Genomic DNA, 25,697 nt, shown 5'->3' on the forward strand with positions numbered 1-25,697 from the left:
GCAGCTTGGCTCTCCATTTAATTGAAGTTTACAGAAACCACACACACACACACACCCAGCGGAGGGGAAGGGGGGCGCCTGGCAACAGCCGACGCCTGCACTCCCCTCCTGACTGCATGTTCTCCCTCCCATAGACTGCCGCTCTGTAAACTTCTGTAAGCTGCAAGATCAGAACGCCTACATTTCCCATCAAAACTTGAGGGAAGCTGACAAGTGTCCAACCTGTGTCAGGCGTCACTTGTAGCTTGGTTCTGAGATGCTGGTTTTCTACATGTACTGTCTTGTTCCCATGGTGTAGCTTGCAGATCTGTACTTCTGCTTGCTGCCTGCATGGGTACAATGCCCCAAAAAGTTTTTACTGTGTTAATTGACTTTGGCTGTTTCAGATGTTGGGGACTTGTTTTCCATGAAGAGGATCTGTGATCTGACTTGCCTAAGAACTCTGTATATCCCACAAAAAAGGAGTAAGAATACGATTGGTGTTTTTGTGTTTCTGTATTACAGCCCTGAGGCAGGGATATCCTATCAAAATCCATCTTCTTTTCCACTCTGTGTGATACCAGTGGTGTGGATTTGGGGTGGAAAGAAATTTTTTTATTATCTCCACTGGTGTAAAGCTAGCTCAGATGTTTGCTAGCATGAGTGGAACAAAATATTGCCCCTTCTGAGAAGGGGGATATTGTACTTGTTTGTAAAGAGATGCTTGCCTGCTCACCTGTTGGCAAATAAGGATCGCCTCTGGGGACCAGTAGGGAAGTTTTACAGGACTCTATTCTAGGCCAGAAATGATTGACATAGGGATGTGTGGGCCAGTAGGCTAATTTTAAAAAAAATGCTATAGACTAGAATCTTTTGTAGACTTGCGTGAAAGACTGATCTTGCATTTATATTGATTCTAGTTCTTGGCTTTGAGTTTATTTTTTGTTTGCAGGAAATAGAACTACTGGAACAAATGTCTGTACCTTTCCAAATTTTGTTCAACCTCCACACAATATTTGCCTTTGGATTTAATGATGATTTGCCTTTGGATTTAATGATGTCAGAAGCCTATTATTATTATTACTCAACCCCAAACAAGCTAATTAGCCTACCCAACCCCAAACAGACTGTGTCCTGTCCCCCACCCCTTTCCATTCACCAGTGGACTTTAGATGGCAGGTAAGTAAGTTGGTGGTAGGAAGGCAGGTGAGTAGGTTGGTGGTAACTGATGGTCAGTTTTGTAGATGGTAGCGTCTGGGCTTTTTTAGTACAGGCTGTGGCTGTTTTAAGCAACTGTACTCCCCTGACTGTGGGGGAAAAGATCTGCTGTTCTTCCACTGTGGCTTTGTGTACTCCAAACTAGATATAGAGCAAAGTGAAATTCAGTGCTCAGAGCAAAATAATGTGCATAAGATCGCTCTGCACCAGCATGCTTATTTTCACATAACTTATTGTGTATTAGGGCTTTCAAAGTTTTCAATGAAGAATGAGATGGCTGACAGGATGGAATGAGGGAAAAGAGATAGAAATGGAGATTTAAAATGATTAAGATTATGGGAGAGGTAAGAGATAGGAGCCCTGGCGAAGAGGGCTGCCCCATTCCTATTACGAGGTACACTCAAGCTCTTTCTTGCTTTGGAATCTATAGACCTGCCTGCTTGTTTCCAAACTCTTTTGCAAACAACAAGGGCTGGGAAGTTGTATTTTTAAACCAATGAAAGCTGAGATGATCAAGATACCCAACTCCATGCAAGATTCTATATTTATGCTGGGCATAGTGACTCTTCTGTCTGTGTACATAAGTGCGATTTGGATATCTTGTGGAACACAGAGCGGAGTTAAAATGTCAACAGTTGCTGGGGATGTAGGTTATGTTTTGGCCTGGTGTGGGCCTTCCTGGACACTTCTGGGCTTTAGAACCAGAGCTGTGGCTACTCGTGGCCTAGGTTTGTCTAACATAAATTGTCATTGAATAAAGTTCAAGATATTTCTTCTGTGGTCACTGATTGGTTATTATGCTTCTGGCTCTGGAGTGTAGATGATCAGAGGTTGGCTGTTTTTGCCCTTGTCGTGCCAGCAGACATCAAAGAAGGGATAGACCGTGCCAGTAAAGCGCTCGTGGAAGGCAAAGATCTGCACCAGGTTGTCTTCATCACTGGCATTGTAGAAGGTGAGGATGCCATCATCAAAGCTGAGGTAGATGCCAATACGGCTGGGCTTCCCCTCCAGCTTCAGTGGCCGTGGCTCCTTGTGCTCCACGTAGGCCTCATAGCTCTTGCCTTCTTTACACCCCACTAGCCAAAAGCCGTTAGATGGGGTGGCGTGCAGGCGGCCCTTGCGCCCAACCTCAGCTGAGATGATGCCCAGAGCCCAGCGTGGCTTATCACTCACGATCACCTCCCAGTAATGCTCACCCTTCGAGAAACTCTGGTGCGTTACCACACAGTTGGCCTTATCAAAGCGCTGTGAGTCCTCCCCGCTTACAGCTTGCTTGTGCTCTGAACACTCCACCCGCTTGCCATTCTCTGACACCACAAGGTTTTGTTGAGCGGTGTCAGGATCAAAGGTCAGGTTCTCCAAGCCTAAGGAGAGAAAGGAAGAGAGATAAAAAATGGTAAGCAGGAGCATGAGGCAATGGTTCTTTTTAAAAGCAAGGATCCAGCCCACACTTCCTATTAGCACGTAGTTCCATGGTATTTTTGAAAAAAAATATATTGTTGCAAAATGCAGCTACTGACGTGTGGTTTGAATTGGAAAATGGGCACCATTGCAGCCTCAGTTGCAGGACTTTAGGACAAATGTCACTTGTATAAAAAAGAACCATGGAACAACTCATAACGGGAAATCCCCACGTTACTCCTTTGAATCATGAGTGGGGATTGATTCAGTATCATGTGTCCGGTGTTATGCAAAGATTTCATTACATAGTGAGACCACCAAACATTGTCTTTTGGTGATCTGCAGAGAACTGAATCAGCTTTTTTGGATGCTGCATAACATCTCTGCAGGCTGCTTCCTACACCCTGGATTGTTCCGGTCATAGAATGAACTTGGTACAGAATTCCGCATCCTGAGAATCTAAACTGGTTTGTTTATTGATTTGTTTTTGTTTTTTAAGCATGTTTCTAGCCTTTGGAGTTGCCAAGATAGGTTTGAAGCTGTATGAATAATAGCCAGTGAAACCCACTTAGAATAAGAGGGGGGAAAGAGCCAGCATTGCATCATGGTATGAGTATCAGATTAGGATGTGTAAGAACTGGGTTTAAATCCCCATTCTGCTACGGAAGCTCACTGGGTGACCTTGGGCCAGTCTATCTCTCTCAGCCTAAACTACCTTATAGGGCTGTTGTTGTGAGGATAAAATAGAGGAGGGGCGAATGATGTTGTAAACTGCTTTAGATCTCCACTGGGGAAATTAAATAAAATTTCCTGTATTCAAGGGGTAAGCCTGCACTACTGCATGTTGTTTTCTGCCTTTCTCCCAGCAGGAGAAGCAGAATGTTATGCAAAATAAGAAAACATAAGCAGATTGACTATATTGACAGAATTTATATGTAGTACAGAACTTTGTTTTTGCTGGTGTAGAATATTGATTACCTAAATGCAAAATTTTTGACCTTTAGGGCAGTCTCTAATTACAGAACCTCCATTATTTAAATATTCTATCTGATTAATCAGATGAAGAAATCTGTATATATTTGCATGTTAATGAACGATCATTCCGAAGAACATAATGTTTTCCATTTTGAACTAGTGTCCATATATGTCACAGCAGACAACATCTTGTAAGTGCATACATTTAAAATAACTTAAGTCTGAAAAATGCTGCCACCTTTTTAATTGATCAAAAGGTTTTAAATCTCTAAACTTCAAGGATGCATGCTGATCAGGCAGTGAAAGAGGCCCATCTGCAGACAAGGGCTTCTGCACATTCAGAAGATTTTCCAAGCCTGCAGGAAAATGTCCTGTAAATGAGACAAGCCCCCAATGGCTTGATGAAGATTTGGCATGTTGGAATGTTGACAGCAGATAAAGAATTGGGGTGCGTGGGTGAGGGGTTGGAGGAAGATGGGGAAATTGGTCTGTTGAGAACTTATATAATAACCTGGAGGGGAGATTTGAGTGCATGGGAGGGTTCCAGTTGTTCAGGTCACCTCTCTTGCGGTTTCTTGTGGGCTCCCAGCATTTCTAACCAAGTTATCAAGTAAATGTTGCAGCCCCTTTTTTTTCCACATTGACATTCCTTATGGCTGTCTCTCCTGAGATCTCCCTACCTGGCATCAGTGCACGGAACATCTTCTTCCACACCTGGAACTTGAACTCATCTGAAATGATGGGGAGCTGGATGTCCATGCGGGCGATGGGCGGGGATTCTCCAAGGATCTTCTGCAATCTGCACCAAGGAAGAGAAGGTAGACCTCATGAGAAGGAACTGAGCAGAGAAAACCATGTAGCCAAACTCAAAGAAAGTTCAAGATGTGATTCTTTTCTTCCTGATAATCTTTTTAATTTCTGTTTTTTAAAAACAGATGCAATTCAAGCTTGGAAGCTTTCGAGAGTGGAAGGTGTAGGCCAATCTGGCCAGGCAAGAGCCATGAGTAGGGCGTGTGGCCAGTGAAGCTTCTATTGCTACAGAACAGAGGTGACAGTTAGGAAAAACCAGTTTGCTTTATTCTGTTGCTGGAAGTTTGCTTAGAAGAGCCAGGGTTGGTTTTGGGTTCCTAGCCTCTTCAAGGAGAGGGAAGAATGTGGCAGAAGTCCTAACAGTTGACAGCTAGATGCTTTAGGGATTATATGTTGTTTCACAAGTCCTTTTTATAGCTTACCTGCCTTGTATTGTATTGTTAAGTTCAGTGCCTGTGTTTCCCCAAGTTTCCTTTGATGATTTATTTATGTTAATTTGTCCTGATTCCTATTTATTTTTATCTTCCAATAAATATATTTTTTCTTCTCACTTCTGTGGGTATTATTAAGGAGGAACTCCAAGTGAGGGGGTTTGTCTCCCCATGATCAATCAGGTATACTACACAGCACAATTAGGGTTGCCAGCCTCCTGGTGGTGGCTGGAGATCTCCCGGAATCACAACTGATCTCCTGGTGACAGAGAGAAGTTCCCTGGAGAAAATGGCTGCTTTGGAGGGTGAGCTCTATGGTATTATACCATTCTGAGACCCATCCCATCCCCAAAACTTGCCCTCTCCAGGCTTCACCCCCCAAATCTCCAGGAATTTCCCAACCCAGATCTGGCAACCCTAAGCAAAACCTGTATTGAGAGACTGAGAAAGCTGGACACCTTGTAGAAACCTGTGGAAACAGAACACCCAAGGTGTTTTCCCTCCAATATATTAAAATCTTAGTGGTGGCAGTTTGGTTTCACATCCCTAGAGCCTGATGAGGTGGTGCAGGGAGAATAAAGGGTGCCCCTTCCCCTCAGCCATGGCAACCTCTCTGAGAAGCAGTCCTGTACACCAGGCTAAGTTTTCAGAGTAGGTTGTTACAGTAAGTAAAACAATTGAAGTTAAAAAAAGTAAAGATGTTTAGGGTTAAAGGAGAGTTTCCCCAGTTTAGTTTTGATTGTGTTCTGTTCTCTGATTAGTTCTTGGTTTCTGCTTTGATTATCTTCTGTTGAATTTCATATTCTTTCATTCATTCATTCTCTCATTCAGTACTCAGTAGCAGTAAACAGACAGGCAGACTCAGTACAATTGGAGAGTCCTTGGGGTTGTGGTACCAAGAGAAAATTTCACCCAAGTCTTGACCCAGGTTCCCCAGCGTCTGCCAAATACAGACAATGGGGTGGGGGGGAGTCAAGTCAGTCTGTCTATGGGTATGGTCATCTCTGATCCCATAACTGTAAGATTAGGGTGGGGGAACCATACCCATAACTCTGCTTTGACTTTAGAAATAGTTCTGTGCATTTGTAGATATTACAGAATCAACATATCCCTGGAGCTAAAAAAAATTATGTGGTATCTAATACAAGTAAATAGTGTTTTCACAGTGTATGCAGTGAACTGAAAAGAGAACTGATAGGAAACAAATTTTAAAAACTAGAGTGTCTTTCCTCCACTCTTATTTTTATACACTGTATAGAAACCACATTAGCGAATCCATGCATTTAGGATGTGCTCTCTTCAAGAAACAGGTGGAGGAGGAGGGAGCCACATCCTGATGCACACTTCAACAGAAAAGGATTTCATAACCATAAACACAACTGTGCTCTCAACTATATCAAATTATTTTAAAGCATCAGGATTTATTTACCTCCTTATTCATTTGTAAACAATGATATAATGAACAGTGACCAGCTTAATATAAACTGTTGCCCTTTCTTCCCTCTGCTATCTGAACAAATTCATTCCATTTTCATGTTTTGCTGAGGGCATTTTTCTGAATTCTTAGAGAGGATTCAGGAATTAAGTGTGTAGGGATGGGTGGAAAAACACATGTAAATATAATCTAGTTACTGTATCATTCATGATTAAGGGGCTAAAGGCAGGGCTGGTGCAAAGTGAGGAGGGCAGAAAAAGCAATGTGTGATAAAGAGATGGTTGCTCACCTGCTGGCTACTAGGCAGTATTTCTATAGAGGAAGAGAAGAAAGAAAACGGTTAGTGAGAAGGATAAAAAGAGGTGGACTTCTGTGAGAATCATTAAACCTGCAAAGGTGGAGGATGAGCTTGTCCAGAAGGGTTCTTATATGAGGGATGAGATCGTCAACTGAGTCAGCTTGGTGTAGTGGCTAGAGTGCCAAGTTAGGATCTGAGGGACTCAGGTGCAAATCCCCACTCCGCCAAGCAATATTACTGGGTGCCAATTTCAGGTAGGTAGCCATGTTTCTGCAATAGAACAGCAGGATTTGAGTCCAGTGGCAACTTATAGACCAACAAGATTTTCAGGGTGTAAGCTTTCGAGAGTCAAAACTCAAAAGGAAGCTTTGACTCTCGAAAGCTTATAACCTGAAAATCTTGTTGGTCTATAAGGTACCACTGGACTCAAATCCTGTTGTTCTACTGAGGATAAAAGACAGAAGAGGATAACAATGTAAACTGTTTTGAGTCCTTGTCGTGGATAAATGTAGTGTATAGATAAATATTTCAGAGAGGCAAAAGATCAACATTTGAGAGTCCTAGGAGCGGAGATAATCATATTACAGAAGCATGTTCCAAGATTGTGCAGCCACCAAATATGCCTTCTTTCCCCAGCGCTTCATGCTTAATGCTCCAAAAGTGACACTGGCTAGAAGGAGAGATGGGGTGTCCAGATGTGGTGTTGGGAGTGGCAACTTGGCAAGTAGAAAGCCAGTATTTGCTGTTCAAATTTCTATTAAGGTCTGCACTGAAAAAGTAGGACATAGTTTCTCTAACTTGTAAATGATGCAAAACCAGGGCGCACTGCAAACGTTAGAAACAGCAGATGTGCCTCTTGCCTGGGATGAAGCGAGTTTTGGTTCATGAAATCTTACACGAGAATAAATTTTGTTAGTCTTTAAGTTACAATTGTACTCCTATTTGATTTTGCCACAGCTGACTAACACAGCTATCCTTCTGGAATTTACAAAGGATCTGATGCCAATGCTGGCCTAAAACCAATCCAATGAAAACCAACATGTATGAGAAAGGACACTTGGCTAAATACTATGGTGAGTATTTGGTTAGGCCTGAGGGTTCATGAAAAGAGTCTGAGATACAATATACACAGTGGTTGTCAATGTGCTTTTGAGATATCACTGGTGTTCTTTTGCAACAAAATACCAATTCCCCATTGTGATGGTTCTGCTTAGACGTTGGCTGAAGACTGGACAGGACTGCAAAGAAGGGAGCGCCTCACCCTGAGAAACTCAGTCTGTGGTTCCTCTTGCACGTCTCCCAACACAGCCTCCATCTGCTTGAGCTGGTCCAGATAGCGTGTCATGGTCTTGCGCTCATTTTGCAAAGCATCTGTGGCCTGATGCTGCACACGCTCAGCTTCCTTGCCCAGAGAGGCCTCCAGTGTTCCCAAGAAGGCACGCATCACTCCCAGCTGTTCTGACACCTGCTGCTTGAACCGAGACACGGTATCCTGGGAAGAGAGAGGGAAAGGTGGCTCTTGGAGTCTCTTGGCTTCCTGCTTCCCTATTTCCACCATTTTCTTCCCATCAAATAGCTTACACCTCCCCACCACCCAATTTTATTCCGTTGAGAGTCAGTCTATAGTGTGTGATTAGAGTTTCTCACTAGGATCGGGGAGGCCCAAGTTCAAACCTTTACTCTGCCAAACTTGTTGGGTAACCTTGGGCCAGTTATACCCTCAGCCTTGTGAGCAAAAGCACAGCCATTTTTTTCTGCTAGCTTGAAATACAAAGCAGTTTAGTTGCTTGGCCTTCAGTGTATAACAATGTAAGCGAACAGCTTAGACAGCAAGGCAGTAGCTGTAAACAAGAACTAGTTCGAGCAAGAGAGAGAAGGAGAAGAGAAAGTTCCCCTAGGGCACAGAAACAAAAGGAGGTGAGTTTTCCTCAGAATAGAGCCTTTCTACCAAGGAGAAGAAAGGTATAAAGGACCTCCCTGTCATATTTTGGGCGGGCTCAGAGTGTTGCTGAAACTCTGTTCCTTCTTATTTAATGAAATAAAGGTTTTTCCTCTTCAAAGTTCTCCAAGTCATGGTGTAAATCATTAGGCAAAGCTCCAGGTCATCATGACCCTTGCTATTTTTGCAACAGCCAAACCTACTTCATAGGATTGTTATGAGAATAAAACAGAGAGATGAAAGAGGTGAGTTGCTTTGAGTCCCCCATTGGGTAAAAAGGATATACATGAAGTAAATAAATAATACATAAATCCCAGCACCCTTACCTTTATGGGGACTTGAAAAACTTCACATACATACAAACTTAAGTGAAGGAGAACGCTCAAAAGATCTGGACTCTTTTTAAAATGAATATATGTATGTTTGCACATTTTCTGGAATAAATGGTAGGAGTCCTCAGGGAATTGAACAATTCCTTTTATTTGCCATTAAGGAAACATGCACAGGATTTCATCTGTATCTATTTCAAACAATCCCCCTGTTCGGCAAATCTGCACTATAGATTTAAGCTTGTTTCATAGCTGTTCCCTCTTCCCAGGGGATCCTGGGAACTGTAGTTCTGTGAGGCATTAGTAGAGCTCTCTGACAGAATTCTCAGCATTCTTCCCAAACTGTAATTCCCAAGATGCTTTGGGGGGAGCCATTACAGTTAAACTGGTATAAGTTTAGAGAGGGGCTGTGAATGTGGAATGTTCAAGCAAGCGGCAGTTGGAAAAAACAGTTGAGAGAGGCATCTGAGGAAAGTAGAGGGAAGGTAGTTTGTTCTAAACTGAGAGAAAAGGAAAAGAGAGAAGCTTTTCCTTGGAAGGTTATTGATATCTTCCATAATACTGTTGCTTTCCCTTTCTGGGACAACACTGTGGACTACAACAACTTTGTAATATTAAGGAGATTCCTACCAAGAGCTTCCTATTGGATTACAGTTACTTTGTCTATTGGGAATTGCATCAACTTCAAGAAACAGGAGTTTGTTTTGTTCCTGAGCTTCAGGATATAACCATGCGGCTTATAAAATCAGAGACTTTCTTCATTATTTGTTTCATTTAACATTTGTTATTAGACTCTGTTAGTTATCTTTATCAGCTATTTAAAAATCAAAGTCGTACATTATATTGATGCTAATTATCCACTGTGATTAATAAGACTATGTACGTTTGTAGTATAGCTGTGCCTTTTGGATTTTCATGTACGAACAACTTGCCTCCACTTCTGCTATTTGCCGGTTCAGCAGAGCAATGGTCTTCTCCTTTCGCACTTGGGCTTCTTGCAACTGGACTTGCTGCTGAGGAAGTTGCTTCTAAAATGATACCAAGAGATCAGAGGAAAAAGTTATAGATCAAATTCAGGACAAATAGAAGAGGGTGAAACTATGACTACTACTGTCATTTTAATGACAACTGTTTAGTTAGCTGGATTTCTAAGCCACTCTGGTCTTGAGGGAGAGGGATAGAAGTGGGCTTAAGGGATAGGGATAGAAGTGGGCTTAGTATGTAAACTAAAATTTACCCAGTAGTCAGAGGTGGAGAGCTGATACAAGGTCTAGATTGGGGAGGCCTGATGCCGGGTTTCTTATCCTGATACTTACTTTCATCCTTTGGTGGGCCTCAGCAGCAGTGATGATGTTGTGTCCCTTGTGTTTGCCCAAAGAAGCGCACACTCCACAGATGACCTGCCGGTCCTGCTCACAATAGACGCTCAGTGGGTCTAGGTGTTCCTCACAGTGGTCACGGGGGACCTGCCGGAAGCACTCCACCAGGTGCTCCATCTGCTGGTTGATGCGCAGCTGCTCCACCTTGGTGAGAGCCTGGCAGGTGGGGCAGGACGTGGCCTTGCCATCCTCTTCCTTGGGCACCTGGGACAAGCACTCCTGACAGAAGCTGTGCCCACATTCTGTTGTCACAGGAGACTGGAACAGCTTGAGACAGATGGGGCAGCTGAGGTCCTGGTGCATGCCCTGGATGAGACGTTGCTGGGAGCTCGACATGGTGGCTGAAGTTAGGAACCTGAGGACAAGAAATGTAGAACCCAGTATTTTGGACACATAAACCTATTTTCTTTGCCATGTGCAGACAGTGGTCAGGTGGCACTGTCTTGCTCTCTTGACTGGAACAAGCACTCTCACAGGTAAGAAATCTCCCATAATCCTACTCGTTGAGGTTTCTGTCTCTCAGTCGAAACACCTTTGGACCATACAAAAATGCCTTTGCATGGGCACAGATTGTGGTGCAAAGGGAATTCAAAGCATTCAGATTTAGATCACAGACCTTTCTATGCCCTTCCTTTGAAGTTGCCTAATGCAGGCCCAACCCAGAATCTTTTGGTGTTTAAGGCAGAAAATCCAAATGCTATAAATATCTTCCCACAAGCTAACATGTGGAGGTAAGATCTCTTGTACAAGCCTTCTTCAATTGACTGCCATGCTTATGTGCAGCTCCTGTTTATTTCAATGGGGTTTCCATAGGAAACCTCCCCAGTTCGTTGTACTACATGGGCCAGATCTTTCTCCTTTCCACTCACCCAGCCTTAATGAAGGCCCAGATCCACGCAATCTGAGGAAGGATGCCTTACTTTGCATCATGGAGGGTTTGCCTTTGATGTGTCCAGATGGCCTGTGCCTCCTCTGGGAGAAGAACCTCTGGATTGTATTCACTCTGACCTCCCCAGCCCAACCTCTGGACACTGGAGGAGTGGCTTTCTTTCTTTCCCCCTTCTCCTCCCTGGGATATGTTGTGTTACTAGTACTCACAGGACTGACTCACAGGCCTATTGAAAACAGCAGAAGAATGTTAACTCCATGAAACAGCTGATGGGCCCTCTGCTGGGCATGGTGACAAATGCCCTATAAATAGCTCAGGTAAAAAAACCCAACATGGTAACTGGAGCTCAGTTTTGGAACTCAGAGAGCAATGCCTGCCTACTTCTTTCCTGATCCTTATCTCTCTGTGTGGAAAACAACTGCCTTTAGAATCATAGGGTTGGAACAGGAACTTCTAGGGTCATCTAGTCCAACCCCCTGCACAATGCAGGATATTCACAGTTACCTCCCCCCCCCCACACACACACATCCCCAGAAGATGGCAAAACACAGGAAGGATCCCCAGCCAAACCAGCCTGGGATCCCATTTGTAGGCTTTTAGAGGTATCTGTCTGGTCACTGCTAGAGACAGAATGCAGTTACATACAGCTAGCAGGACTGTTTTTGCCTTATTCTGCTCTACATGGCATTTTATAATATAGAAAATCTAGTTGATTTTATTTGGTACAATAGCTTATACAATCGGGTTAATTTAAAGAAGAGATGTCTGGAGTCAAGTCTGGCTGGAAATGCTACTCTTTGATCTGCAGGTCCTCCATAAACTTTGATATGTGGGGACTCTCTGGGTTGCTTGCTTTGTTGCTGAGCTATTGGAACTAATATACTGCAAGGCATGAGAAGATAATCCCTAACTGCTTTGTCTTGTATCACATAAATACCCAGTTTGCAAGACAAGCACTTACTACTGCATTGATGTATGGTCACATTGATTGGAGCTGAGATCATCATTTTGCAGTGGAGGATATTTTACGTAAAGGGGAGGATATTGAATTCTAGTTTTATGCTGAAGATGAATACTTCAAAACTGAAAGCTTTCATAGAGGTTGTACCTCCTCCCATCCTCCACCCCTGTCTTATTCCAAAATAATGGAAACAGCTTTGTTAGGTTAACCTAAGGAAAACTTGCCTTGATCCTATTCAGAGCGTAAGAAATTGCCCTGCAGGATTAGACCAAGGCCCCCTTAGCCCAGCATTTTGTCTCCAGCAGTGACCAGACAGATGGCTCTAAAAGCTTACAAACAGGGCATGTTAGTGATAGTTATTCCTCTGCACTTCCACAGCATCTGATTTTCCAAGGTAAGCCACCTCTGAATGTAGAGGTTTTCTTTAGCTATCAAAGCTGTCAATGGATCCACTTTTCATTAAAACTGCTATTTTTAAATTTAAAAATCCATGTACCGTACCTGGTATTTATCATCACACATCATGCTCATTTATCTCTTTCTACATAGTACATAACTGCATATGCCTCTGTCATGTTTCCTGTAGATCATGACCATTCAGAGGAGCTGCTTTGTCCAGGTTTCCCAGGAACTGAGCATCAGACGCAGATAAACTAACTCCTGCTTCAGTCCTTTAATCTTCGTAAGTATGATATTCCCACCTGAAGGTGGGGGCCGTTTAGAAAAAAATTCCCCCTTCAGCCAAATGACCTTCCACAGGATCATCAAGGCTCATGCCATAGGCAGCATTCATTTCTGTTTTTCTCTTCTCTGTGATCAACTCTTTGCTGTAACAAATTGTATTGCTTTAGGCTTACAATACAGACATAGCAAGCAATACAGAGAGAGAACTGGGCAGGGATGTTTTATGAGTCCCTGCTGCTTACAAAAGCATAATCCAGCAGCCAATTCCCAGAAGTCTTTGTCTGACCAGTGTGTGGAACTTTTTGAAACTGGCCTTTCTCTCCAATTTTGAAGATGGCATCAGATTCCCCCCTCCCCTGCCACCAACCCACCATTAAAATGCAAGCCTTGCCTTCCAGTATCTGGCCTGCGGTTAAAGGCACCAAGTGTGAACCTAGAAGCAGAAAACTAGGGAGAACAAAAAAGGGGCGGAATGAGACAGGAAAAAAACTCTTACTAGAGCTGGTGAAAGTGGGACTCCAGAGGAGGCAGCAGCAACTGGAGAGTGAATGGCGAGAGATCAGAGAGGCACCAAGGAATCATTGACCATCCTGGGGCAGCCACAGCAGCCAAGTGAATGACCCTTGGGCCCGCCTCAGCCCTTCCTATATATAGCTCAATAATGCACTGTAATTCTGGGAAGGCGAGGAGGGTGGGGGTGGAGTTTCCCCCCACACCAGTGACGCCATTTGTCTGCCTTGGCCCAGCAGCTGTTCTTTGAAGCAGCCTTCTCCCTGGGTCTTAGGGAGTCTTCTAGAGATGTGCCTAGCATGGTCTGAACTCTAGCTCCTTTCCGTGGGTGGAGACAGCCTTTTGAGTGTTTGGAGCAGCTGAGGGTCAAGGCGGAAAACCAGGTAGATCCAGTTTCCCAGCAAAGGATATTGCAGAGTGACGGGTAGCTGATAAGTGTACCTGGCATTTGGAGGTTGTCTGGAGCGGGCAGAGGGAATAGAGTGGGCAGCAGAGGCTGTGCGGGAGGTGGTGAAGCTGGATTTCTGGGATGACACTTCACGTGGGTGGTTCTGGGTATGAACTTAGGCTATACTTTAAGCCTTGCTCTAGCAAACAACTGATGAGGCAGTACATTAGCATCTCAAATGCACCACTTCAGCCTGCAAATTAGGCTTACTCTATTAAAGAGGAAAAATGCATGTAGATAACTAGCCTTTCAGGGAAAAGGGTTTTAGCTTAGCCTTCTCCTGGACTTGCTAGTTTTTTAACGAGTGTTTTTTTTGGGGGGGGAATCAGGAAGCGATCCAACATATATGCTCTCATCACATTTGCAGTCATCACTGGTATGACCCGAACACAAATTTACCACCTCATCTAAACCTTGTGAGAACTGAATCTAAATATAACTCTCAAAGTGACATCGAATTTACTGCCATGCATATTTTTAAATCTTTGGCTACAACTGGAAGAGAAGTGGGAGATTTGTAATAAGCATTTTTAAAAAGGTTAATAGCAGCTTTGTTTGTGTATGCAAATAAGATCAAGTGGGAGCCCAGTGCAGAGGGAGGGGAAATTAACCATCTTTCCACCCTGTGCCATTTCTTTTTGTGTGCGTGTGTCACAAAGAGCAGCTTGGGATGGTGGGAAAGAACTCAGGGGCCCAATATAACCCAATTCCCCTCTCCAGATAGGGCTTCTTTTAAATTTTAAAAAAAATCTGTGGGAAAGCATGATCTTGGACCTCCCATATTTCACCTAGCATCTCTCTTTTCAGTACCATTGGACTTTTCATTAGATTTGGGCAGTAACACCAAGAATATGGCTGTTGCTTTTGGAGAGGATCTAGTGGGTTGTGGCAGGTTTGGGGTGGATGGCATCCTCATAGATTCCATCCCCTGCTCGTGTAGGACAATTGGGAATATAGAATTGAAGACAGTATTGGGAGCCAGGCGGACTTCCGGTTTGGGATTCATGGAGGTCTAACGCAGCTCTAAGAGCTGAGCTGTCCGGGCTGCTGTTTTGGAGGCTGGAGGGGCGAGGATTTGCCCGCAGCCAACTGTTCTCAGGCGGAGAACAGGCTTAGAATGCTCAAGAACCTGAGGGCGCGTCGATCTCGGGCGAGGGGGGGGGTCCTACGCAACGGACTCTCTCTCGTCCCTTGAGGTCCCACCCGAAGAAAGGTTTTGCCGAGATCTCTACAGCAGTTTTGGAGCCAATTTGGTTGGCATAAGACCCGCATGCCCAAGCTTCATACAGTGAAAAGGGGACTTGAAGAGAATTGAATATAGAAACAGTGACTACAACCCAAGAAATCGACTAAGAAGGTAAAGATTACTATCTCTTGAAACGGAACAGATTACTATAAGAAACAAAGTACTAAAGTGAACTTAAAAACTGCGACAGACTGATTATAAGGAGGGGAAATTCCAGCAAGAAATTTTTTTTAAAAAGGACTATGTATAACGGAGTTAGTAAAGAAATTTGATTATTGTTTACATACCTGCGGCGAGGAAGAGATAGTGGACTGTGAGAAAGTCTCAATATCGCGAGAATTGCTGTGAGTGGCAGAACGATAGAGAAGCTGGAGAGAAGTGACCTTTTCTATGCTACAGGAAGTACAAGAACGCCATTTTGGAAAAGGGAAAGGTCGTGGCTTCAGCGGAAGAGGAAGTAGGCCATCTTGGATTAGAAGAACAGTTGAAATAACCATAGAGAAAAGACGCCTGACATTTTGGATTGAGCAAATGAGTTTTTTTAAGAAATAAAATAAATTCGGGACTTTTAAAAGTAAAAGTATATAAAGTTAAACGCCACGGAGTTAAGAAAAAGAGCAGACTCATGGGAGCGAGGCAAAGCTAGCCCCACGATGTCAAAAAAGGAGTGGCAAGCAGCAATTGAAAGTTTGGACGAAAAAGTTTCAGAAGGAAACAAAGAAGTTAAAGATATGATACAAGAGATGGCAAAAGAGTTTAAAGAGACACTTAAGAGAGAACTAGTGGAATTGATGAAAGGTATGGAAAAAATACAAAACGATTTGCAGGCCACACAGCAAAGGGTTAACGTAGTAGAAAATGCGATGGATACCTTAGTAGACATGCAGAAAACTGAGATGAGGGCGATGAGAGGCAGAATGGCCGTCGCAGAAAGTAAACATATGGAGAAACAATTGAGATTTCGCAGTTTGCCGGAAACTGAGGGAAAATCTGCCCAAGAACAGATTACAGAAGTTTTGGCTGGTTACCTGGGGAAAGAGGAAGATGAAATTGCGGCTATCCTAGACGTGGTATACAGAATAAATTCAAGATTTGCGACCCAGAGGAAATTGCCAAGAGATATGATCGTGCAATTTACGACTAGAAATACAAGAGAAATTATTGTGAGTAAACAATTTCAAGATCCATTACAGGTCGACGGCAAGGTAGTGACTATTATGAAGGAATTGCCCAGATCGGTGTTGCTGGACCGGAAAAAATACAAAGACTTAGTCCAGATTTTGAAGGACATGAAAATAAGATACAGATGGGAGATACCAGAAGGATTGTCCTTTGAATTTGGAGGAGCCAAAAAGCGCATCAGATCTGAATTGGAGATGGAAAAGTTTATTAGGGACAATGAAACAGACTTACCAACAGCAAGATCATGATTATGGAGTGAAAAATTATATCCTGGAATGTAAATGGACTTAATTCGCCCAACAAGAGAAAAAACATTTTCCACTGGCTATTAAAACAAAAATGTGACATTGTATGTTTGCAAGAGACCCACATTAAAAAGCAAGACATAAAATATTTAAAGTTTGCAACATTGGGAAGTGAATTCGTGGCTGCTTCAAAAAAAAAAGAAAAAAGGTGTGGTGTTGTATATAAAAGAAGAATTACAGCCAAAATTAGTGGTGAGTGATGTAGAAGCTAGATATATAGCAGTGGAAATAATGTGGAATTTTAAAAAGTTGTTGGTGATTGGAGTATATGCACCCAATGGAGCAAAAGAAAATTTTTTTGAGGACTTGGGAAAACAATTGGATGAATTATCTTATGATCAGATAATCTTATCTGGAGACTTCAATGGAGTTACGGATTTGGAGAAAGACAAAAAATCTGCAACTACACAAAAGAAAAGAGGACTACTACCAAAGTCTTTTTTTGCAATAAAGGAACAAGAAACTTTAGAAGACGTATGGAGGAGACAGAATCCTATAAGCAGACAATATACATTTTATTCAGCAAGACATTTCACTTTATCACCGATTGACATGATCAGGGCCTCCAAAGACTTAGCGTTGTGGACTAAGGATGTGGAAATAATGCCTATGGTAGGCTCAGATCATAACCCAATTATGTGGAGATTTGGGAAAAGAAATAAAAGGAGAGGATGGAGAATAAATGAGGATTTATTGCAGGATGAAGAAAACATTGAATTGTTGCGAAGAGAGACCAAATTCTTTATACAACACAATATGAATAAGGAAGTTTCAACCAATAAGGTATGGGACACTTATAAAGCAGTGACTAGAGGCATACTAATGGATTTAAATGCAAGAGCTAGGAAGAAAAAAGAGGAGAAGAGATCAGATATTATGGAAAAAATAAGAGCCAAAGAGATACAACTTAAGAAGAAACCAGGAAAAAAGAAGATATATCAGGATATTAAAATCCTACAAGAACAATTGACGGCAATGAATAACAAAGAATTGGAATGGAATCTTAAGAGAATGAACCAGAAGTCGTTTGAGGGTGCAAACAAACCTGGGAAATATTTAGCGTGGCAATTGAAGAAAAGAAAAGAGAAGAGAATTATAAATAAAATCTGTGAGGAGAATAAGACATATTTGGAGCAGGCAGCCATTAGTAGAGCCTTTTTTAAATTTTATGCAAAGCTGTACCAAAAAAAGGAAGTGAATAAAGATTCAATAACGAGGTATTTGGAAAAGATGAAGCTCCCTGCAATTTCTGATGGGTGGAGAGAAAAATTGAACAGGGAAGTGACGGAAGAAGAAATAAAAGAGGCAATACAGTCAACAAAATTAGGAAAGGCACCAGGTCCGGATGGATTAACAGCCAAATTTTACAAAGTAATGATTAATGAACTGGCGCCTTTCCTGAAAGAAGTGATTAATGGAGTTATGCGAGGTCAGAGGATCCCCGATACTTGGAGCGAAGCTAATATATCATTGATTCCTAAAGAGGAACAAGATTTGACTAATGTTAAAAATTATAAACCAATTTCGTTGCTGAACAATGATTACAAAATCTTTGTGAAGATTTTGGCTGAGAGAGTAAAAAGATGGATGTCTGAATTTATTACGGAGGAGCAAGCTGGATTTTTGCCAAATAGACAAATTAAAGATAATTTAAGGACAGTTATAAACACTATTGAATACTACGACAAGCGTTGTGACAGAGAAGTTGGTTTCTTCTTTGTGGACGCTGAAAAAGCATTTGACAACTTGAACTGGGACTTTATGTTTGCCACTATGGAAAAGCTGCAAATGGGAGAAAAGTTCATACGAGCAATGAAAGTAATTTATAGGGACCAAAGTGCAGCAACTGTGGTGAATGAGGATGTGACTAAAAAATTAATAATAGGCAAAGGTACAAGACAGGGTTGCCCTTTGTCACCATTGTTGTTCATATTGATTCTGGAAATACTGATGATTCAGATACGGGAAGATGATGCAATCCGAGGAATAAAAATAAAAGAGTTTTCCTACAAGGTCAGAGCATTTGCGGATGGTATAATGTTAATTGTGGATGATCCAATTGAGAATATGCCGAAGGTAATGGAAAAAATAAAGGAATTTGGATTCGGTTTCGGTTTCTCAGCCATGTCGGACGCTCCTCTTCGCAGGTCCGAGAGGAAGCGCCCGAGCACCCTGTCCGGGCGGCTGATCTGCGAAGATTAGCCCCCAAAACTCCCAGTGAGGGAGGCTGGGTCCGGGACGCTGAGGGAAGAGCCCCCCGGAATCAATGCGGGGGGTTAATTGCCCGTTTGTCCCTACGGAGGCCGGCAGACGTGCGCGGCGCCTTGAGTGCTGCCGGGCCATGGAAAACGGCAAAGAGCAGAATTAGGCGAAAGCCTGCAAGTAAGCGAATCCCTTCTGTTATTACAAGCGCACGCGAAGGAGTGGTGGGATCTGAAGCTAAGAAGGCTCGTTCTTCCCCTCGCTGAGTTTCAGAATCTGGTTGGCGGTTTCCCCCCCCCTAAAATGGCAACAAAAAAACAAAGTCCCGCTCTGGGCAAGTCAGTTTCGGCTGCCCTGAAGGGAGAGTCGTTGGAGGAAGTAGTGCGGAGGGCGGTTGGTGAAGCCATAAAACCCTTTGTTGACAAGCTGAACAAAACAGATCAAAGGGTGGGCTTAATTGAGAGCGAAGTGAAAACCATTAAGGAAGCAGCGGGGGGGCAGAGAAGTCTGCTCGGGAAAGTGTGTCACTCGTGAAGGCTACGAATAAAGAGCTTAAGCTGGTGGAGAACCAGCTGATCGGGCTACAAGTGGAACGAACACAGACAATTTTGCGCCTCCAGAATGTGAAAGAGGAGGAAAATGAGGATTTACGGGGTCTGGTCTCGGAACTACTGGCGACACCCGTGAGGGCAACTAAAGAAGAAGTAAAAAGCGCCATTTTGGAAGTCCATCGGGCTACTTCAAAATATGCAATGAAGCGTCAGCTGCCTCGTGAGATCATCATTGATTTTTCATCTAAGAGGATCCGGGACACTATCCTATATAATTCATACAATGCAGATTTGGACTTTTTGGGTAATAAAGTTAAGATATTGAAAGACGTCCCATTTCTAGTTCGGAAAAGACGTTTTAAGTATAAAAAGTTCGCAGCTCTTCTGAGAGAACGTGGAATAAAGTACAAATGGTTATTTCCGGAAGGAATCTGGTTCAGTCACAAAGATCAAGCTTTCAAGATATTATCAGAAGATCAACTAAGGGATTTTGAGGATAAAAATCCGGAATTTCAGTGCACCAAGCAAGACGAAAAGGAGAAATCTGAGGGGGGGGGAGGAAACGAGCACTGCGGCTGCAGTTGCTCAGAGAGAATTGCGTCCGGGACCCAGGAGGGGAAGGAAAATTTAATTTGAATTTAAATTGTAATTTACATTTAGTAAGGTCAACCACTCCATCAATATAACATAAAGCTTTAACTTTTGAATAATGGCAGTATGAAGGGAAAACATTTTGTGTAGCATAGTTGTTACATGTTGTAGTTGTTGTGTTTTTTTTCCTTCCTCCCCTTGTTCCCTTTCTTCCCTTTGTATTGTTAGTTAATGTAGTTAATAAAAAATAAAAATATTAAAAAAATAAATAAATAAAGGAATCTGGAGACTTGGCTGGATTTTATGTAAATAAAAGGAAGTCAAAGATACTATGTAAGAATATGACCAGAGACAACAAGAACTAATGGAATTAACAGACTGTGAAGTAACAAATAAGGTAAAATATCTTGGTATTGAATTAACTGCGAAAAGTATAGACTTATTCAAGAATAATTATGAGAAATTGTGGATACAAATAGAACAGGATTTGATAAAATGGAATGTTGAATTTGTCATGGTTGGGAAGAATTGCAGCAGTAAAGATGAATGTATTGCCAAGAGTGATGTTTTTGTTGCAAACAATTCCAATTATCCGAGACTCCAAACAATTTGAAAAATGGCAAAGGAAAATATCGGACTTTGTGCGGGCAGGCAAGAAACCCCGTGTGAAAATGAAAGTATTACAGGATGCTAAAGAGAGAGGTGGAATGCAGCTGCCCAATCTAAGACTATATCATGAAGCAATATGTTTGGTATGGTTAAAAGAATGGATGACGCTGAAGAATCGCAAATTACTGGCTTTGGAGGGATACAAAAAAAATTTGGATGGCATGCATATTTGTGGTATGATAAAGTAAAAGCAGATTCTATGTTTTTACACCATTATATTCAGAGAAGCCTCTTCACAATTTGGAAGAAGTATAAAAATTACCTACAAGATGGAATTCCTTCCTGGGTGGTTCCATACGAAGTAATAGATCCGAGAACTGTTGATAATGAGCAGCAGTGTTTAACTTACAAGGAGATAACACGAGTAGAATATTCAAAATTGAGAATAAAAACAGAGGAGGAGTTGTCTCCATGTTATGGATGGTTTCAATATAGACAGATCAGAGATCTTTACAATTCGGACTGTTTGAAAGGAGGAATAAGAATGGAGAACTCAGAATTAGAAGTTGTAATTTTTCAAGAAGGCAAAAAGGAAATTTCAAAGATTTACAAAGTACTTTTAAAATGGTTTACAGAGGATGAGACAGTAAAAGTCCAGATGGTGAAGTGGGCTATAAATTTTCATAAGGAAATAACAATGGAGGCGTGGGAATACCTGTGGAAAACGACACTGAAGTTTACGACATGTACAAACATTAAAGAGAATGTCTATAAAATGATTTACCGTTGGTATCTGACACCAAAGAAAATTGCGCTAGGAAATACTAATATGTCTAATAAATGCTGGAAGTGTAAAAAACATGAAGGTTCATTGTACCATATGTGGTGGACTTGTGAGGTAGCTAAGCAATACTGGGGAGAAATAATAGAAGCAATGAATGAGATTTTACAAATCCAAGTGAATAAAAACCCAGAATTGCTGCTACTGAACTTGAGAATGGAAGATGTTCCAGTGCAACATAGAACATTGTTATTTTACATGACCACAGCGGCGAGATTTTTATATGCGCAGAAATGGAAAGTACAAGAGATACCGACTATAGAAGACTGAATATACAAATTGCTGTACATGGCCGAGATGGACAAAATGACAAGGAAACTTAAGGATCTTGATCCAGGACAATTCAATGCAGACTGAGAGAAACTGAAACAATATCTAGAAAAAAAATGGGATGTGAAAGGAGAACTGTGGCAGTTCGAGAATTACTGAAATCTAATAAAAGAAGAGAGAAGTGACTTTACCGGGAAAGGGGAAATTTAATTATTAAAATCTAAGCTACTATTAGTGTTAAGATAAATTTAAAAATCATATAGTATTAAATAATGGATGTTTTATTATGAATATATAAGATTAAGCTAGTTATATATTATTTACAATACATAGTTTAAGTAAGGAATATATAATGAGTATATAATGGATATTTTAGTATAACATATACCTTATTGATTTAAAACAAGCTTAGATTAAGAAATGTTAAAAGATGAGTGTGTAACAGAATATTAGAATCTAAGCTGATATTAGAATTAGGATGATTCTGAAAAGTAAAGAGTTTAATTAATAGAAAGTAAAATGGACACAATGTTATACTATTAATAACATGATGACTAATATATAATATTATGCTAGCATTATTCTATCTAGAACATATGGTTTAGTTAATGAATATGAAATGGTTATTTTTATTATAAAGATATATTTAGTAGAAATTTAATAAGCTTAGAGAAAAGAGTACTAAGTGTGTGTTTTAATAGAATATATGAGATATTAAGTAATTAAGCAATAAGATAGACAAAGGGTTGGAAAACTGTTGGAAGTCAAGCAAAAGGGGGGGAGGAAAGGGAGGGGGTTAGAAGCAGATTTATAAGGGGGAATTATATGTACTGAATGATAATATAATCTAATCCAATAAAAACTTTAAAAAAACAAAGTATTGGGAGCCAGATGTGCTACATTCAATCTCCCTGCCTGCTATGGTTGTGGCAGCCCTAGCATGAGTTCCACCATTGATTCTTGAGAGATGGAAGAGGGCTTTTCAGCTTTGATGTCATTTCTCAATCTGAACAGTTGAGGCAGAGAGTGAACTAGCCTCTGCTTTGGTTGTTATTGTTCTGCTTCTGGCCTGGTTCGCATAGTTACAGAGCAGAACTGCTCCAGGATGAAAATCAAGCAGCCATAATGGAGGAGTGCCAGAGCTGTCCACAAAGATTGGGGTCAAGAGATGGGCAAGGAAGTATTCAATGTGCTGGACAGTTAGAAACCATTCTAAGTCCAATCTGTGTGCAAGATGGCCTGGCTTTATGGTGTGTTGATCCAGTGGAGGTGAATTCCCAACTGTAGTGTCTTTAATTAAAATTGATGACCACCTTTCCTGCTCTCATTGGCAGCAGGACTAGCTTGTAGGACATCCTGAGCTGCCAAGTGTGCAATCTTCTACTTGGCAAAAGCTTCCACTTGGTCCCACCACATTCTTCACTCTTGGGGTACTGGAGGGATTTCCTGATTCTCCACTCCCATCAAATTCCTAGCTGGAGCTTGCTGTTGTGTGGCTCCTATGAAGAGCCTTGAGTGTGGCAGAAACCATGAGAAAATCTTTCTCTGTGGAGGTTCTATCATCCCATATCAAGGGTGGCCTGGGTTGTACCTTTTGATGATACAAAATGAGCTCCACACTTTGCTTCTCAATCATGTAACTTTTCTAGCAACAACTAGGACTCATTATAAAAACTGGGGTCACTGTATACCGGCATCAGCTTCGCATCCAACACCTGAACACAACCCAGAGGCAGATCACAACAAGACATTATGTCATCTCCTAGCATTTTTCTTTTCCTTTTAAAAATGTTCTCGTAACAACCAGCCCAACAGGAAGTGACAAAAACCCAAGGATTCAAAAGGCTTCTCTTCCAAGTACATCAACTTCTCTAATAAGGGAAGTCCAGAAATAAGAATGCCACCAATTTATAACTCTAGTCCTCCTGGTCAAACAACAGGGATAGTCTCATGAGTAGGATGTGCATTAAAAAAAATGGTATTTTTTGAATTTGGGGACTGGGAAGGCCATAAATATCAGTATTTCCCTATATTCGCATCTTTCCATACTTGTTTGGAAATCTGATATTCCGATCTTTTTTTTTTTTTGAGGATTCTGAAATTAACTAGGTCCATTATTTTTTACAGGGGAAACTTTCCGGGGGGGTGGGGGCTGGAGTGGCTGTTTTTATCCAAATTATATCTAAATTGCTGCAGAGCTGCTGGCTCTCAACTAACCACCTCCCCCAAGTTTCAAGTACATTGGTCTAAGGTGTGCCTGAATAAAGGGCTCTGGAGAATAGCCTCCAGTTACTCTCCATTGTTCCCTATGGGGAGGGGAACTCCCATGCATTCTCCAGGGCGAAGAAACATTAGCCAAACACACAAGAGCTATCACACTGACCCAAAGCCTCCCAATACTAAGAGAACCAGCAATGCCCAACTGAACTGATATCAAACCAAAGAATCCCAGCAGAAACAACCTGGAAGCAGGCATCAAAAGATGCAGACTAGAGTACCCAAAAGGACAGGCTCCAAAAAATCTCACCATGAAGCTGAAAGCCAAGCCTGCTTTTCTGTGGGCTATAAGAAAATCATGCTGATTAGACAGACAGTTGAGGTTCCCTTAGCATGGTGCCATTCACCTGTGAGACCCACCTCCCTCCCCCTTCCCTCCTTTTGTCCAGGAAACCTGCAAAATCAAGAAAAACAAGCTGCCATGACCTTTAAAATGTCATCCCTGGTTATTCCCAGATATTCCCAAATATTTCTGGGAATAATTGGAATATCATATCCAAAAATCTTGAATGTTGATTCTGATTTCCAAATATACTTGGAAAATACCTATAAGGTATTTTTCGGGTATATTTTCTGACTAAAAATACTGAAATATACCTTCTTCATTGGGATACTTCAACTCTTCATAAAGACCTGGAACCAATCCTTCTCCAATAGATATCCTCTGTTCTTCATCCGGGTTCCCAAATGACGAGAGAAACACTGCTTCTTCACTATGGCAATCAACCATCTGCAACAGAACAAGTTCCAGAGGATCAACAGACACCAGAGATTTACTGTCCCTCCCCCACCCGGCACCAACCCGATCTGGGCTGTTTCAGCCCCGAAATGGGCCTAAAATGGCAATTTTGGGCCATTTTGAGCCCGTTTCGGCCTGGATCGGGGCAGAATGGCCTGGATTGGGTTGGTGCTGGGGGGAAGCCTCCCCCGCCCAGCACGGACCCAGTCCTGGGCATTTCAGCCTCGATCCTGACCGAAACGGGCCCAAAATGGCAATTTTGACCATTTTGGGCCTGTTTTGGCCCGGATTGGGCCGAAACAGCCCCAGATTGGGTCAGCGCCAGGCGGGGGCACCGACCCAATCTCCACTGATTAGGCACCGAACCAGGCCCAAAATGGCCATTTTTGGAGCCCATGTCTGGAGATACAGGTTGGAGCCCATGTCTGAGCCAAAACAGCCAGGACCAAGCCAGTGCTGGGCAGGGGGTGGTTCCACAACTCGGCTCCAACCCACTTTTCGGCCCTGATCCATGCCAAAAAGGCCCAAAATGGCCACTTTCGGCCATTTGGGCCATTTTCTGCCAAGACTGGGGCCAGAACAGCCGGGATCAGGTCGGTTCCAGGTGGGGGAACCCTCCCCTTTCCAGCACTGACCTGATCCAGGCAGTTTCAGCCGTGATCCAGGCCCAAACGGGGCCCAAATAGCCATTTTTGGCAATTTGGGGCCCGTTTCGGCCAGGATCAGGACCAGAACCGCCAGGATTGAGTTGGTGCCTGGTGGGGAACCGACTCAATCTGGGCCATTTTGGGCCTGATCAAGGCCAAAATGTGCCCAAAATGGCCATTTTGAGGCCTTTGGGGCCTGTTTCGGCCTGGATTGGAGCCAAAATGGCCCTAATCGGGCCACTGCCATTTGGGGGAACACTCCCCCATCTGGCAGCAGCTGAATCCCGGGCATTTTGGCCCAATCAAGGAGCGTGGCATATGCTAATGAGTTATGCTAATGAGTTCCTGCAGCTCTTTTTCTACAAAATATGGTTAACTTGTAACCATACTTCTAATTTAAGGGTTAAATGGCTGCTTTCCCCTGCCTCCTGGTGTCTTCTGCCTATGTAAAAAATGCTTTTTGCACAGCCCTTTGTTAGTGGAGAAGATAGGACATCTGCTTTCAATAAACAGGAAACAGCCCCTCCTGCTCTGGTGAAAAGTCTACTTTC

At 42.4% G+C, this 25,697-nt stretch overlaps 1 protein-coding gene across 2 annotated transcripts; it reads right to left on the reverse strand.

Annotated features, from left to right (window-relative positions):
- Window positions 1-1,723: 1,723 nt before the first annotated feature.
- Window positions 1,724-13,350, reverse strand: TRIM72 (tripartite motif containing 72). Of its 2 annotated transcripts, none has more exons than XM_054993439.1 (7): window positions 13,225-13,350; window positions 10,132-10,549; window positions 9,748-9,843; window positions 7,809-8,039; window positions 6,539-6,561; window positions 4,254-4,372; window positions 1,724-2,561 (listed from the first exon to the last, which is right to left on the reverse strand). In XM_054993439.1, exons 2-7 carry the CDS (start codon window positions 10,528-10,530, stop codon window positions 1,993-1,995), a joined length of 1,437 nt encoding a protein of 478 aa, XP_054849414.1. In that variant the 5' UTR covers window positions 10,531-10,549; window positions 13,225-13,350; the 3' UTR covers window positions 1,724-1,992. The 2 variants fall into 2 exon arrangements, with proteins under 2 accessions (XP_054849414.1, XP_054849413.1); XM_054993438.1 differs by lacking the exon at window positions 13,225-13,350 and adding an exon at window positions 12,546-12,803.
- Window positions 13,351-25,697: the final 12,347 nt, after the last annotated feature.

Source organism: Eublepharis macularius, chromosome 12 (genome assembly GCF_028583425.1).
Source record: "Eublepharis macularius isolate TG4126 chromosome 12, MPM_Emac_v1.0, whole genome shotgun sequence".
NCBI lineage: Eukaryota > Metazoa > Chordata > Lepidosauria > Squamata > Eublepharidae > Eublepharis > Eublepharis macularius.

Bases quoted from the DNA above. Each gene is read 5' to 3' on its own strand.
- TRIM72 (XM_054993438.1), bottom strand. The intron at 6,562-7,808 runs GTGAGGCGCTCC...CTTCCTCTATAG, and splicing joins CACAGACTGAGTTTCTCAGG to AAATACTGCCTAGTAGCCAG. The intron at 4,373-6,538 runs GTGAGCAACCAT...TCCTTGGTGCAG, and splicing joins TACTGCCTAGTAGCCAGCAG to ATTGCAGAAGATCCTTGGAG.